Source organism: Mercenaria mercenaria, chromosome 14, assembly GCF_021730395.1.
Source record: "Mercenaria mercenaria strain notata chromosome 14, MADL_Memer_1, whole genome shotgun sequence".
Classification (NCBI taxonomy): Eukaryota; Metazoa; Mollusca; class Bivalvia; order Venerida; family Veneridae; genus Mercenaria; species Mercenaria mercenaria.
In genome coordinates, this window is record NC_069374.1 from 66,430,367 (window position 1) to 66,448,585 (window position 18,219).

Here is an 18,219-nt window from a genome sequence, read left to right on the forward strand (position 1 = left end):
TTCATTTTTTTTGCCGGTACTTTTTTCCACTGCAATTATTTGTAGTCTTGAAGTACTGTACATTTTCAGTATATTTAAGAGCAGTGATGTTGTGAAATGAGTTACAACTGTTGTTGTTTATCACTGAACCATTACATGTGATATAAACTTTCTAATAAGAAATGTTGCCAAATGTTGCATATTTCCTTTAAAATTGGTTTATTTTAACCCTTTCAAATAAGTAAACTCTTTCGTGTTCATAATTGATGAATTAAAGAACAAATATTTCGTCAAGGTCTTTGAAGCAATCAGTATTTAAACAACAAATAAAACTCTTGTGAAGATGTTAAATGTATTGAAATCTCTTTATGATGGTAGTAAAGATGTATAAATTGTGGTACAAAACTAGTAAGTTTTAGCTCTACCATGTCGCTTGTAGCAAAAATATGGCTTTATGATTTTTAATACCGTAAAGATATTTACATATATTTTATTTATTTGGCTACTAGCCTATGAAGAAATGGTCAGATAGTTTCATATGTTAGAGCCATGTTCAAATAAAGAAATTAAATTAAACTGACAGACACCATTTTATCAAACGAAGTGTTTATTGAAAATGCAATATATTAAGTCTGAAAAGGTGTAAAAATTTGAAGTCAAATATTTGACGTTCTAGACCCTTCGTATATTACAACTGCTGTTGTAATAATTCCAACACGGGAAACACAGATAATGATAACATAACACTACTAAAATGTAATGCTATAATATTAGTGTTACACTTGAGACAATAAACTATCACAAAATCCGTTGGTTTCAACTGTACGACATTTTTACAGCAAAAAAATACAGGAATTCAGTTGTTTCAAATAGCAAAAATAGTAATAATGAAATAAAGTGTGATATCCTATCAATTTTTTTATCAACACACTGGCATTTATTTGGTATAAACATATTTATGTATTTTTTCAAGTTATGAAGTTGCAGTGTTCCTAAGGCAAAGTATAGTAATGATTTTAAGCGACAAACCAAATACATGTACATTACTTCATATGTACAGGAAACACTAGTGGGTCAATGTTGCAAGAATATTAACAAAACGCTTTTGGCTATCCAAACATGGGATTAAAGGAGAATTGCCAGAGACATAATTTCCCGAGACAGCCCTCGTACTGCAGCCATCATTGCTCTCAAGAGCATTGTTGATATCTATTGCCATGTTTTATTGCTTTTGTGATTTCTACATGCTCTAAACATTGCTGTTACTGTATAGTGTACCCTTACTTGAATGTGGATCGCTATCGACGAGTGGTTAAGATCTTGTATTTTGAATCGCATGCACCAAACTACTGTGTGTTCAAGACCCCGTTTGTTATGTAGATATTTTTCTCACGGGAAAGCTTCGCTTCAAATAGAAGGATAAGTGGATCTACTATTGTGCCCGTCCGTGCCTGATCTTTCTTCTCCACGTGTCAAACATTTTATACTCTACAAAACAAGCAAGTCATTTTGGAATAGTTTTAACTGTGCCTCAGATATCATCTGTACACTACACATCCGGTATTTACACTTTTATTTACATTTAGCAGTTTTGCATTTAGCATTCCAAACCTGTCTAAACATTTCAGGTGTAACTTTATGTGACGTGAATAATTTATCCTTCTTATATAAACATGGATCTAACGTTTGTCTGCTACGGTAAAATCCTTTTACATTTTTTACCGTTCCCCCAATTTTTCTAAAACATAGGGAAACGTAAATGTCTTCTATCCAGAAGAACGGTACATATGGCGATACTTTATATATTTTTTCAACTATTTTAAAACTTGTAAAATACCCAGTTCCTGAGCAATGCCACGGGTATGAACTTTCTTTATACTCCTGTTTAGATGCATACCATTTAGAATCTAATTCTCTAATTGGTCCATCGTTTCCACATGAACCGACTAGCTGTGTCTGAAGACCCTTGCCAGAATTTTTTATATAATTCAATATGTTCGGCACATTTATAAAAGTATCGTCATCGCTTTTCATGACATATTTAGCTGTGCGGCAATAATTTGCTATCCATTTAAATCCCATAATTGTTTTAAGTGTCTGATTTTTGTACGTGTCAATGAAGTCCTCCTTCAAAATATCTTTGTAAAGCATATTTTCTTCAGTAACATTTTTAGTAAGTAGATCATCATTCACTTTTCCCAGTAAAAACACATACCGCACGCTAGCCGTGTTACCATTAGCAATAGTCAACCATGTTTGTCGAATGGCTTGCCTCTTTTCAAAATTAACATGCTCCGTGAAAATCATCATAAATAGATCAATATTCTGATCAGATCCAGACGTTTTGCAAATGTTTCTATTATTAATCAAATAATCATAATTATGTTGGAAACAGCAATTGCATGTAGTTTCTCTGATATTAGGATCTGGTTTTATACTTTCCGTTAAAACATTAGATATTGGACCACAAACATGAGCTTGTTTGCTTGCTTCATGGTAATCTGTCCGGTTTACATGCTTGTTTGCCATATTAGGCTGAGTATGAATTTGCAATTGTGGAATGCTTGAGATATTAAAAGCCAACATTGAAATCACCACAATGTATATGATTAAAACAACAAATGTCCTATTTAGCTTAGATTCAGTCATAATCCTTTTACCTTTTTGTTTATTTCTATCGTTGATTTAAGGAAATCTGCAGAATATACATACGGTCAATTAAAACCGAGTCTGCTATTTACTTGCTTGGTTGCGTTGTTCACTGTTTTCAATGGATCTTTCAGAAGATCTGATTCACTAACCGGCGATTAATGCGCTGTTTCTCCGGCAAATGTATTGTACTGAAGCAGAAATTTAACTTGGTTTCATCGTATCAACGACTGAATTTGCAGATAAATGATTTCGTATTAAGTTTGACTTCATCAACGAAATAAAATCACAAAGTGTCATCTTCAGAACTAATTAAAATCCAAACATAATTGAAATACTATTGAAAAACGGAGTTAAACCCAATACAAAAAGGAACAAGATGCCTGTGCAAATGACCAAGCATTAAATATATTCAATGTCCCTACTAAACAGGTCAGAGAACAGGTATCAAAACAGCATAGTCATGTATATAATTGTGTATACGAATATATATGATAAGGCATAGATCAATTAATTTATGATCTGATTAAAATCAAAGAATTTTTTTCATTATACATTTATACTGAAAGAATTTAGAAACAAAGTATTTTACGTATATACATATGAAAGAATGTATCAAGATTAGCACATAAATAGATCAGATAAATATTGTACATTTAATTATACGAACGTGTAACAAACATATTTTATTTGATGAATTAAAAAAAAATAAGATTCTTTTTTATCGACCACTCTCCCTAATAAAATGTGGAAATATACATTGGCAGCGATTCAAAGCACAATCGATCCGTCATATTAGATTTTACTTTTGAAGCACGGACAAATCCTACAATAAATACATTTTATTCGATTTTAATCGTTGAATATATTATGACAACAGCTGTTACTGATCCAGATACCATGCTTGGTAAAGTCTGTAAGAGGAAAGATAGTTGCAAAGTGGTAAGTTTTAAATCGTGGAGGATTTTTTTTATAAAGTTTTTAAATTCCACGTGACTCGTGAGCCGAGCGGAGAACAACAATAACTGTCAATAACGCGTAACGATTACAATCACAGCAATTTTAGTCGTTTTTCGAGTATGTACATGAAAGTTTATTCACTTGAGTCTTAAACGTATTTAATTCTCTTCTTAAACGAGGCCCAGGGGAGGAGGGACCTGATCTGGATCTGTCCTGTGTACAGACGGCAGTCTGTGTATTCGTCAAAGATTTTGGGCTTCTGCTTTCTGCTTTCAAAGTGAAAATTGAAAGTGCTTCCCATGAAAAAAGGGAAAATATCCATTGCACATACAGGAAAATTTAAATGTGTGGTTATTATACTTTATTGCAAATTGATGTTGGAACATTCGGGGTTTTTTTTAAATGTTTATCACATACTGAAGTTGGACCGTTCGGGATCGATAATTATTATCATACTTTACTGTAAATTTAGACTGAATCTATTTTTTGTACATTAATGTTATCGAACTTGCAAATTGGCATTATATGATACAATAACTGTAAGATTTCTATTCAAAGTGCGAAGATGTAAAATGATTTTACATGTATGTATGGTGGCTGATTTCTGCCATTATATGTGTTCGTGCCGTTTAGACGAAATATCGCAATGGCTAACTGCGCCTTTAGTGTGACTGGGGTATAAATTATTGAAAAAAGAAAACACAACAATTGTTGTTTCGTGTTATTTTTTATCAAACACTTGCAAACATGCACAAATAAAAAGTTTAAAACACGGCTTTCAAAACCAGTCCAATATACATACACGTGTCACCATTCATGTATACAAGTTAGGAGTACGCTACAGTACACGTAATCACTATACGGCTTCATCGTATCAACATAAATTAACATAATTCTGTCAGAGCATCTCTTATTCCAGACTTTTGCCATCCAAGTCGGGACACTTGCGATGGCATTACTATCCATCCTGCATACGTGGTTTTAATGTTTTCATTGTAACATTTACACCGGTCTTTAACTTTGTGTCTGGCTGATTCGAATAACATTTGTGAAACTCTAATTTTAAGGCACGTAAGTAATCTTTGTTGCCCGAAATGTCCAAAGGTTGAAGTTCTCCAGAGCAAAAAGCTGGAACAAACTTGAATTTTATGTTCGAGTCTGACAGCGCCTGCTAAAACTCATCCGTTCTGTGAGCAGCAAACACATCAAATATGCAAAGCGCTGTCTGGTTTGACTGAGACAGAGAAAGTGTTTCACGCACTGTAACTATGTAAGGCCTCAGAACATTGTCGGCATACTGTTTCATTGTATTAGCGTTGCTCCAGTGGTTTTCGCTATGAGTAATATGTCAGCTGTCGTTGAAATTAAACATCAAACTTTTTTTTCTTTTCCATAATGTTTACTGATGTTTACTATGATCAATACCCGTTTCATTGTTTGTATATAGGTGTTGATTGAAACACAATTGTTATGTCTATAAACAGAGGCGTATAGCATGTCACGGGTTGCCAACAGGTTGGATAAGGTAGACGACTTTGAAAAGTCCTTAAATCGCGCTACAGCTAGACGAAATTTGAGAGTATCAACATATACATGTGCACTAGTCTGTAGGGCTACATCACATTCGTACACATGAAAAATAATATTATCCTACCTGGTGCTTGTCCTCTAGTCCTATAATTGGGTCTAGAACCTCAAGCCTCAAGCGTGTACTTTTCCACTGGGATAATACATACGTCCGTCTGGTCCAAGTTGGCTATCAGAGGGTCTGGGGTAGAGTACGAAGTAATAATCATTTATAGATCAGCCAAGAACTCCATTTTCTGCATTTCAAAGTCAAGCGGCACTTTTCTCGCAGCCTTGGTTCCCTTTCGATGCATAGAAATAAAACAGAAACATAAAACGCATGTAAGAATTGAGCTTCTGATACAAAACTGCAGTGTGCATTGGGAGTTTTATAAGTATTGTACATAAATAATTTCGTCGTGGTAGAGCGCTTGCCCAAGGTGGGAGAGGACCCGGGTTCGAATTCCCATACAGTCACATATTTCATAAGGGATTTTTTTCTCCTACTTCTTCTATTAATATCATTTAGATGAAACATTTATTTTACATCGATCATGGAAAAAGTTTTTGCCAAACATAAACATAAAATTTATACATACCCAATTCGGCGAAGGAAGGACTGTTCCACAGATTCCTCGTTCTACCTCGAGCAGCTCCTAGAAGTAGTTGGACGCTTATTTGGTCCCCAGCCGGACGCTGATAATTTGCGTATTTTTAAATGACATTGTCTAAAGAAGTTCCAAGTCAGTAGTATTCATTGGTTTCCGCATTTTTTTTTCTATCTTCGGGATGTCCCCTCCATGGATTGTTGCTTCTGAAACCGCTTCTTTAAGCGTCTTATGTAGTTTCATGTATCATGCTAAACCTTCTTGAAGTGTTCATATTCCACAGCATGACTTGACATTTTAGTACTTTGTTCACTGTCATATGAATGATTTTACAACTTGAACCAGGTGTGCTTTTTTCAGCATCCAAAGCACCACTATTCCCAAATATATTTATCTCATCTTCATTCTTTTTCGTTTTTTGGCGGACTAGGCAGGTGGTCCTGAGTTCTATTGGAGCTTTCAACAATCAAACACTTCCACGACATTTTTAACAATGATTAAAAAGCTGAGGAATAAGTGTAATTTTAGGTGACTGACAACAAATAACGAACAGATTAAATCGTAATTTTGCTCATATTCAGTGTTACAACTTATGCTTACTATGTGCCTATGACTGATATTGGGCGTTGTCCTGGTTCGTTCGTGTTTTATACGAGCAGTAGACTTCCTTGAGTGGATATTTTATCGTGTGCGAATTTATAATTTTCAGTCTATGAATTCCAAATTGCGCGAATATATATACGATGCTGAAAATTGATTGTTCCGCGAATACACCTACAGTAACTGAAAATAATCCTGTCAATTCGGATGTCATTGAAAACATCGAAACGAAATTAAATGAAGTCCAGGTCTTGACGGCATAACCTCAGAATTTTATTAGTACGGTCGCTTACGCCTAGCCTGCACGTATTGTGCTAATCTCTGTCAAGGAGTTGGCTCTTTGGCTCAGTGATTAGAGCACTGGAGTAGCACCCAAGTGAACCGGGTTCGAATACTGCCACATCCAATTGGGATTCTTTTGCCTTAACTAATGCTACACTTTTTAATTTGTTACGGCTAGAAGTAAGAAGGGGACTCGTCCGGGATACAGACTTTATCTCTTGTCAAAGATGATGGCTATTGCTATTCTAAAATGGCTTACATGTCAATATAAATGATGACTTCTTTGAAGAGGTGAAGTGTTACGGCCGCTTACGCATATCCTGCAAGTATCTAAGTGTCACAATAGTTTTGTGCTGGTCTTGTGCACGTCAGCGTGCTATGGGCTGCACTTTGGAGAGAGTGTGTTATTTGTTTTATTTTTGTTAGTATTTTTCACTTTTTGTTATGTTTTAAGAACTTGTTGCCAAAAAAAAACAAAGACAAATATCAAACAGGGAATGCCACGTACCAAAATCACAGCCTCCCCAAAACGAAACCTACAGCACGCAGACGTGCACACCACACACACACACACACATACACATACACGCGCACACACACAAAGTCAACACACGAGGACAAAACGAACAAACAAAGGAACACACACACAAACACGCGCACACACACAAAGTCTACACAAGAGGACAAAACGAACAAACAAAGGAACACAGTGGGGCACCGCCTTGGAACGGTCAGTGGCAAAAACACCACTGGGGAGCTTAAACCGGTTTATGGTGCGCACCCAACCTCACTCTTACCCCCACCATGTTCCAAAGACACGGGACAGTGTAAATAAAAGTAATCCCCTCCAGGTGAATCTCTAACATACGTAATGGAAACAAAAAGGCATGGCAAGTAAAACACAAAAATGCTCGTGTATAAAAATATAAAAAGCAAACCTTTAGAACCAAAAACGCATGTACTCAATGCCTTTTCAGAAGCCAGAGCAACAAGAGAAACACCCTTAAGGGCCCGACGAAACAGGCCAGAAGACAGATATCAAAGCAGTTCAGTCCTGGTAGGATTTAAAATCTGCTTATCATAGAGTCCTCCCCCTCTTCCGTCAGACACAATCAAAGAGGGAAGCGTAGTGTCCAACTGTAAACGGGCTGAACACTAAACATGCGGTATGTCTCAAAACAGTTGTGGTTTTCCACTATTTTATTTTACTCTGAAAAAAATATAATGTCTCCGCCAACACACACAAAGTTCAAATGGTCGGCCCTTAAACGTACGGCGTGTCTCAAAACAGTTGGGTCATAAAACATTTTAGAACTTTACCAGATACAGTAAACAACTTTATTCTTCTATGTTTTTGTGATGTTCAAACTTCTTGTAACGATATTTCTCTTAACAGTTAATTTCTAGGATAAGATACACCCAATGTAGTTTTCAAAGGGAAGGATTCCGATTGATATCCGTCGAAGCTAACATAGGTCCAATGAAAAACATATTTGCATACACGGCTAAAACCACTAATGAAATGTCAGAAAGCTGATAAGTAATTATTCATCGGTACGCTAATGTTAAGATATACTTTCAGCCACTACTTATGTTACACATATTTCCTATATAGTTTTCTATACTAGTTTTGATGACAAAATGATATGGCTTCTAAAAATATACCTAACAAGAAATATCTTTAAAAATGATGGTCGGCGAATTGTAATAAGGAAAGAAGTTTATAAATTTTTCATCTAACATTCATCTTTCATCTAACATTTTTCAAATTGCAAAACTAAACACCGCACTTTAACAATTTAAATAGTTCTCTTTTAATTTTTCGCAAGGTTTCGTAGGGTTGCAATTTTGTTTCATTTATCCTTAGACGAATAATTACAGCAGTAGTTCGATGAAGATTCATAAAGCGGTTCATGAGAAGAGGTCATTAAACGTGTTTATATTTTTAGCTAAATTGGTCCCTATCCCCATTTGTAACAAAATAGCAGGAGACCTTACGATATTGTTACACATCGAGTTTGATAAAAATCCATTACATTTTAGTGGTTAATGCGAAGAAAGGCATATCTACTTTTAGCTATAGTGGTCCCTAATAGGGCCCAAGTTCCTATATAAATAAATTTGGAAGAGGACCTTATAATGATGCTCCAGACCAAGTATGACAAAGATCCACCAAGCTGTTCATGAGACGCTGTATAATGGCATTTCTAGTTTTAGCTCTAGCAGCCCCTAAAAGGGGTCAAATGTCCCAGCTGAACAAAGTTGGCTGCGGGCCTAATAAAGATGCTACAAATCAAGTTTGATTAGAATACATAAGAAAAAATCAATTAAAGGATTTTTTTATTTATTATTTTTATTTATTTCTAAAATAGGCCAACTGATCCCGCTTTAACAAATGCATATTCGCTATTCGTGAATCTTTGGACAATGACGTCACACCTATAAAAAGTGAAGTTCAAACAAAACATACAATTGTTATTATTTCAATATTTCTGTTTCATAAGCAAATTTTGACCGCATAAGCAAAGTTTGACCGTAGTTATATCACATAGATAAACTGTATGCAACGTACCTTCATTTCAGTGTAAAATGAGATTCAGTCATTATATAGCATATATATAATGAAACAGATTTCAACTGAGTTCAATACTTGCATACAATACTAAAAAAAAAATATTCATATATAGCAAATCAGTTAAATAATTTGTAACAAATATATCAAAGCAAACAAGTACTCATTTTAATATGCAAACTGAATAAGTCACAAAAGCAAGAAACCTTTTCATATACAGACGACAATTGTAACAAGGAAAATCTTTTAAAAAGCACTTCTCTACATAAAAGACTCTTATCACACCCTTATTCATGTGATACGCAGACCGTATTCAGCTGCTCTTTCTTTAATTTGATATATGTTGGTATTTGAACAGGTTTTTATCATATTTATTAAACTTACTTATTATTTTGAGATATATCAATATTCTTGCTAAATATACTGAGCCAAAGTTGACTTTAAAACTGTGAGCAGCGTTTTTAGGATAAACGCTTTGTCTACATTTCACTCAGCGTAGCACAGTCAACAGAGTGAAAGAAATTGACACTCTCGTCCAATCAGGCAGAGTGTTGCATAAATCTTCCGTTTTGATGAATTATCTATAATGCGTTATCAAGTAGTTTGATTGGCAAACTGAAGTCACGTGGCATAGGAAAACGAAAACGAATTTAGACGGCGTCGCCGAAAAAGATAGTAAAAGTGACACTGGTCTCGACTCTTTAGGTTATACATATAAACTCAACTATTTTGTATAAGCTAAATATATAGGCCTTGTTCTGAGTAATTAATCTATCCTATAATTATTGAAGCAGACACTTTTATCTATATATAGTATTTCCAGCACAATAGGGAGAGCTCTTAACTACGGATTGTGGGGTCGCGAGTACGATCTCCGGGCTAGATGTACGTTCTTCGTGACGGATGGAATAGAAAAAAATTGAAAGGAAGACATTGTTTCTGAAGTAATTCGTCAATCACTTCTGTTTTATGAAGGAGTTTGCAATTCCTGTCGGAGAACAGTTTTAGCAGAATCTAAGGAAACTTGTTATATACACTGCCCCGTTACGAATCTGGAATCCTGTTGGAAAACTTCGCTGATCCCAAGCAAAATCCAAAACTTCTAGGAATGATGAATTTGGCTTAAAATCTTCATATTATGCGAATTTATATTTCTGCAACGACTCATATTTCTAGGTCATATACAGTTATACTTCTTGAGAAGTATGAGGCACACGTTTAAAACTACTAATTTGAGGGAAAAATTCTGTAACAAGATGAAAAGCTTTCCTAAATAGTTCAAAGAAATAGTTCAAGTACATTTGGAGAGATGTGCAATTCCGATTTGTCCGACATGCACCGAAAGGGTAAAGCATATTACCTTTTACAACGTGTTTCTTTCTACCGTTTATAATACCCAGCTGAAGCTAAATTATTTTGAGATATGTTGTCCTATCAGTTCACGCTTGTCTTCGTCTTAAGGTGATGTCACGTTTTGAATTTCCGGTGAATAACAAAAAAACAAAGACTATTCAGTTCTTCCCAAACACCGTTATGTTATGATTCAACCAAATAGCTTCCTTTGTCTACCAGAAAGGAACAATTCTTATATCTTAATATTAAGGTTTGGTACCTTTATAACAGACAATAAACTAAAACAATAGACATTCATACGTGACTTCGGTGAGCTCAACAAAGCAATTTCAAGCATAAATATTAATGTGGAATGTAAAGTAAGTTACAGACTACAATATCCGACCAAGATACTTACAAAAACAATGCATTTGCAGAATAGAGAGATAAAAATAATTTTGTCAGCTCGTGAAAACTAATGACAAATTTTGGCAGGTATACGATGACCCATGACCTAATTAATTTTTTTTCTGTTATATCTAATTTTCAGTTTGATTTTCTTAAAAATGGGTATTCTATATTGTAGCTTACAACTCGTGATTCAAAACAATATAAGAATATATTGTTACCTCACTGTCGTTTTGTCTATTCAAGAGTCACGTACGAATTCCTTTTGTTTCAGTCATTTATCACTAATTAGATCAACTCACAGTGTTGCAATCATACAAAACACATCCCTTATTTTCACATAGATATTGAGGGTTAATCTAATGAGCACATGTCTTGGAAACACAATTTTAATACCGATGGTGTATTGCAATAATGCTAAACTAACTCAGCCGTGACGTGTCCTTAATTTGCAAATTTCTATTAAAGGCATTGGCAGATTTAGTGATCTCTGACAATAAACTTAGTGTGATGACGTTTGCAAATGTTTGCAAATGCGTGGCTCCGAAGCTGTGCTAGTGGTGCTGTGTGGTTCCGAGAAATCTGCCCTTACCTATTATCTTTAGTATGATGAATATTTTAGAATGTGAGTACTTTGAATGGCTGTATAATGTTACTGATAAAAATCATTTCGACTCTAACAAAAGAAAGGATAATTTTATAACCAGGGTGCATCAAAAATTTATATTATTACAATTACACTATATGAAGAACTGTAAAATCATTTAATTTCGTGGGCATGAAATTTCGTGGCTTTGTTCAAAACGGCAATTTCGTGGGGATATGAATTCATGAATTTCAACTTTTGAACATAAAATGAAAGGGAATGTTACTTGTTTTGTTTTAATTAAATTTCGGGGATTGATCAAACAACGAAATCCATGAAAATTAGTCCCCCACGAATATTAATGATTACACATTTGACTGGTGAACTATAAACCAAGCTAAATAAGCTGTTAAACAACATATCGCGTGTATTAAATAAATAAATTGTATCGTTATAGAAAAAAGGGTCAGCAGCCATATGGTGAAACCCTTCATCTAACAACAAAAGGACTCAACATGTACATGACTACAAGACATAGATAAGCTGCTCTGGTGGCGTTATTTTGAATCAGGGTCGTAATACTAGAAAAATGCAGATCAGCCTATCTCTTCCACATGCATAATGTAGAATACTAGCCTTGATGACAACATTCAATGAAGAAGTGGAATTTGAAATACATGCCTTACAAAAGAAAATGTAAGGTTCACGCTGTCGATTGCTTTAGGTACTTTTTTAGTCGGACTGATTCACGGTTTAAACGGTTAGCCGTACATTTTGAGAGAAAAACATTATAGAAAGGAAGGATTATTTTACATGAAAATTAAACAACCTGTAAAACATTATATCAGTTTGCAAAACAATTGTCAGTTTACTGTTACAACCATTGAATTTCAGAAAAGGAATGCATATAGGGGCCACACTTTCGGACAGTTCAACGCCTTAAAAAATGTCACAACTGTTTTCAAATAAAATATCTGTTAAATATCTTCGTTTTTGACGCATTTGCATTAATTTCCAACTACTGAAAATTCACATAACTAGATGGAAAGTAGATTTAAGCTATTGTTTATTTAATTTCTTTACAAGTAGCTTCATTTTAAAAAAGGGGGGAGGGGGTTTCACCATTTTCAGAATACCAGTATCTTATCTAACAACTCGGCCACGGATGCACCTATCTTTCATATTGAGAAATTGCGCAGTGTACAAACTAAAGCCTCAAATACTTTTATCAGTCACTTCGAGAAAATACGCAGTCTATTAGCTACAAATCCAAATGCCACAATTTTCTATAGAAGTTTTCTATATATTATATCCAAGTTTGTGTATATTGCCGATGCTACGTCGACGTGTATTGCCAGCAATCTTTCTACATTACTTTTTCAAAGTTGTGTTTTTCTGTATTTGTCATACGGTGATATCATATGTAATAAATAACAATAGAGTTAATGCCCTCGATTCAGATCGAAACGGAAACGAAAATTAAACTTCAGGGGATTATCAGAGGATTATCGGTAGCAAAAAACTACATTTTGATGAAGCGTAGTATATATATTCTTCAAAATAAGAGAAATCAATACCAGTTAAAAATACATAGTCTCTTGGACTTGAAAGTAAAAATTCAATCTGGTCATTTTGATTAAAAAAGCATGTATTGTGCATGAAAATAATACAAGAAACAGATTTAGTTAGCTTATGGTACACTCGAAGTAAATCAATTGTTAACTGTGAAATAATAACTAATTTATCACTTAATGAATGCCATTTAGGTTTATTCCAAGACAGACAAATGCCATATTTGAGCATGTATACTAAAATGTATTTTCTTGTCAATGAATTATACTACGAAACATTTTGATTCGATTACATTGGAGTATATGGAGAGGTATTCTTTTCGCACCGGTCGTCGGCGTCTGCAAACCCATGTCCTCACCTTCGCACTTGCATTTCGTCTCATATATATTACATGTTGGATTTGCTTAAAATTTGAAATAATTCTTCATAATAATGACACAAGGGTCATAATTCGTACCAATATTTCATGTTATATTTCCACTTTTTACTTTGAACTCCTGCACTTCTTCATTTAGAGTTTCATCAAGGGCCCTGGGACAATGAAAAGTGTTGGACGGTTCCTTAGAAACAGATAGAATATTTAAACATAGTTTCATTTAAACTTATTAATTTTGATTCAGTTTAAGACAGGGCAAGTGAACCAGCATACAGATTCGTCCTGGCACACGTCAAATGGGCATGTTAATTTACTATACAAGCTATTATGAATATCTTCGAACAAGATGTGTAAAGAAAATAATAAAACGTAAAAGGAAAACGATGACCTTAGATCGTTCACCTGAATTTCAGATCTTGAACAGTTAGAGAGTATGAAACTTTGGAAAAGGACCATAACATGCGTAACGTGTCAAAAGTTGTTCCAGAGGCATTACAAGTTAATTACATAAATTAGCAATCATTAAAATTGCTTCTTCTAAACACGAGGGCAATTAGAGCAATAGCACGCTCATGGTAGTTTGGAATATATCTTTAAAATGCTCCTATTTTGCCTGTAGTGGACATTAAAAAAAGACCAAGGCCTCCCATTATCTAAATTTTGGAGCAGACCAAACTTATGAAAGATGCATCCACCGGTTGATTAATAGAAAAAGGTTAAAATGTATTTCTACATTGAGCTCTAGCGGCCCCTAAAAGGATGCTGAATGTCCCCATTTGAAAATGGTTCAAAGCAGAACTTATAATTATGCTACAGTCCAGGTTTGATGAAGATCCATTAATATGTCATCAAAATAAATCCTTTCAATTCATGTATATTTCTAGAGGCCCCACTTAGTGCCCCCAAATAATCATATTAAGAGAGAACCTGATGGCGATGCTAAAGATCAAATCTTCTGCAGATCCATCCAGCAGCTCCTGAAAACGACTAGTTTTAAGTTATTTCTAGTTTTAGCTACAGAGCTCCATTCATTTGTGCGGATTTTTGTATAGGGAGAACATGTCCCCATGATTGCATCATATTTTTTTCTAAGAAAATAGTGCATAATTGATTTCTCATGTTTTCATAAAACATTTTTACAAAAGCAGTCACAAATTGAAATAAGGCTCCTCCCACCTCTTATTTTAGACAGTGTTCAAGATTTCATGTTGTTGCAATATACATTGTCTTCGAAAAAAGGGATCACGAACACATCCTTATCGGCATGCTTCATGATCATACATGTACTTAAACACTGATTTTAACTGAGCCGCCATTATATGGTCTATAGCTGGTACACTACGTAATACAAGTTTCAGGTTATCTACATCTACATCTACATCTTTCACCCAACCGTCGATTTCCGACTATCACTGGGCGGCGCTGTCAGAGAAACAGTTGTTAAAGAACTGATATGTTACAATGTTAAAAGAATAAAAGCTAAAAAAGACAGTATGCTACAGTTAAAATGGGACAGAAGTTATCAAAGTTAAATATTCTGCTTTGTAAAACGTAATTGCAGCACGAGAACTTCGTGCAATCGAAATAATACAAAAAGCCCTATTTAGTTTAAATACACTTAGTATTAAATATAATCACAAACCTATACTTTTAAAGTACAGTAATGTAAATTACAGCAACTTAAAATTAATTTTCTACCTTGTTCTCCTGAATATCCAAAACAACACTACAAAGACAAATAAAGATAAAAATAAACATGTCTGGATGCATATATTAGAAACATCCTTATCAATAATCAATGAATTGTGCACATCTGTATGCATCTTGTGCATATCTGAAGCGTCATATTTGGTTCATATACAGGTAAACAAATGATTGTCATCACGTTTCAAAGAAGGCAGGCTCAATATCATAAAAGAAAGCCGTTATTGAAAGTTTATAATGTATTATCTTAAAGTAAGCACTTTAATAAATGCGTAAACTCTGATTTTTGATATCTGTTTTGGTTTGCTTTGACAGTTCTTTAAACTTAAAATCGACTGACTTTCAGATGCACTTTTTATCTAACTGCTTATACGTAATTACTCGTTTTGACTTCTTGTAGCGATTTATATATTCATTTCAATATATATATATATTGATATTATATATTATGGTAGAAAGTCCGTTAAGACAACACAAAAATATACGATATGCTAATGAAATATACCGACATGCTGAGTCAGGTGGCAGGTTTTCGATGTTTTTCTTTTTCATCTGGTAGGCAACATTCAAATATGTTAACAATCGGCTGAGACTTAGATCCTCACGCAGGAAAGATGACGGACAAGCTACTTAGATCCTCACGCAGGACAGATGACGGACAAGCTACTTAGATCCTCACGCAGGACAGATGACGGACAAGCTACTTAGATCCTCACGCAGGAAAGATGACGGACAAGCTACTTAGATCCTCACGCAGGACAGATGACGGACAAGCTACTTAGATCCTCACGCAGGACAGATGACGGACAAGCTACTTAGATCCTCACGCAGGAAAGATGACGGACCAGCTACTTAGATCCTCACGCAGGAAAGATGACGGACAAGCTACTTAGATCCTCACTCAGGAAAGATGACGGACAAGCTACTTAGATCCTCACGCAGGAAAGATGACGAACAAGCTACTTAGATCCTCACGCAGGAAAGATGACGGACAAGCTATGTCAAAACCTGCTAGAGTATCTGCTTACTTTTGTGTAAAAAAATTTTTTTTTTGGTAAGTTTTACAATTGAAGAAACAAAAACATACAACAGAAAAACAACTTTTCAAATGTAAACAAATCTTGGTGGAAAGATAGTAGATATGATGAAATCCTAAGAGCGAATCGGGATGGAGTGAAGCGATCGACATCAAACTTTTGTCTTCTGCGTATTCAAGAATTCAAATTCGTATAGATGATTTATATTTACTTAAGATCTTTTAAAACACAAAATATAAAACAGAACTAGTTAAAACTCCGCTGGTTGTCATACATTCACCCATATCTCAGAATTATTAAAAATTATACTTCAAGTACATTTGTGATGGAGTTTAAATACATACACAGTAATTCAGATTATTCTACAAGCAAATCACTTTGTTAGGTTATTGTTTGATACCTGACAACTTATATCTTACCGAGATCCAAACATCAAGATGAATATTGCGTTTTTAATTTAAGATGACCACCAGGATGGCCGTTAATTTTACACGACTTTATTAAAACAATTATTTAAGTAAATGTCGGAAATAATACAAAACGGGTTAAAAATAAATGTATCACAAAATTATAAAGCACATAATTTATCTGAAAAGCTTCTATTCAAAATGGCGACCAAGATAAAAGATGGCTGCAATAAGGTTGTCAAATATTTCGATTTAGTAAAAAACCCAGTTTGAAGTGATTTCATCTTTTGACCTATAGATTACCTTTGGCTGAAGTGTTAATTAAGTGCAATTAAATAAGTAAATATAGCTTAACTGAGCCCAAAGAATTCAAGATGACCTCAACTTTTACATTTATTGAAAATCCAAGTGTCCTCTTAATACTTACTGTTAATATGACATTAAAGGCGTATGCTAGAATTTCACCATTTTTTTCCTAATAACAGATTTTGTTCATATTTCATATATTGTTAGTTCATTCTATAAGTAACCTAAAAATAAAAAGAAATATGGGGGTCACCGACTTCGTTTTCATTTTATTTCAGATTATAATGCATGACCTAGGTACAAGTTTATCTTGAAATCTAGAGCGTATCTGCTATAACATATAACATCAAGGAATCAAATAAATGATTCATAAAGTATAACAGTAGTCGAATCTCATAAGACATGACTACTTCGCTTCAAAATAAAAAGAAATTTTAATGTTATTCAAGAAATACTTGCATGACACGTGTGTGTTGTTGTTGTTTTTTAGGTAAAAAAAGCATCATAATTATGAAATATTGTATATTTCCTTCAGCAGTTAATATTTCCAAATCTGCATAAAGGAATTTGATTAAACTTGCAAGAATAGCAGAACATAATGTTTACTTTTAAAATATAAAAAGAAAATGGGTGGTCACCGAATTAGAATTTTCACAGTTTCATTTTGAAATATTGCCCCTTTATGATACTGGTTTGTTATCTTTAAGCCGAGAAATAAAAACCATTAAAATCCAAAATAGTCATAAAATACTTGTCAGACTCCAATGAATTAAAAATAACTATTCATAAAGAAACGTCAGATGGGTTAAATGTAACACATAACTGTAAATAAGAGACTAAAATCTTTGGAAATATGATGTGAAAAAGTGCGAGGAGATATCTACCTCGACACCGGTTTCAGCCGATGACATTAAAATGACAGTAACAAAACATAAAAAAAATACGTTCAAAATTATCAGCGAGATAATTTCATGCTTTAATATCAACATTAATTCATTTTCAGACCTGTTATCTTTACAAATACATTCATATGTACTTGTACCACAAAACGTTCCTAACAAACTTCATTGGGGATTTTCTTACAGAAATACGCAGAATAAGCTTGGACGTGACAGGACAGTGGCAGTCAAAAGATATCACGCTCTCGAACCTTGCATCGTATTATTTGGACTCGTTTTGATCAAGCATCAAAAATAAACGCAGCGATTGTCCGAATATCCAAAACAATACAACTTTACCGGAAACAGTGAGCCGTGCGATTTCTGCCTCGTGAAA

At 34.3% G+C, this 18,219-nt stretch overlaps 2 protein-coding genes across 2 annotated transcripts in view; both read right to left on the reverse strand.

Moving 5' to 3' along the window:
* LOC123527787 (beta-1,3-galactosyltransferase 1-like) overlaps positions 1-15,309 on the reverse strand; it is a 59,296-nt gene extending 43,987 nt beyond the window's left edge. Inside the window, exon 1 of the mRNA XM_053523753.1 lies at positions 15,189-15,309. The gene's annotated coding sequence lies outside the window, so the exon portion shown is untranslated. The remainder of the gene's footprint in view (positions 1-15,188) is intronic.
* On the reverse strand, positions 894-2,695 carry LOC123526140 (beta-1,3-galactosyltransferase 1-like). Its single transcript, XM_045305156.2, has one exon. The coding sequence runs from the start codon at positions 2,626-2,628 to the stop codon at positions 1,552-1,554; it is 1,077 nt and encodes a 358-aa protein (XP_045161091.2). The 5' UTR covers positions 2,629-2,695; the 3' UTR covers positions 894-1,551.
* Positions 15,310-18,219: the final 2,910 nt, after the last annotated feature.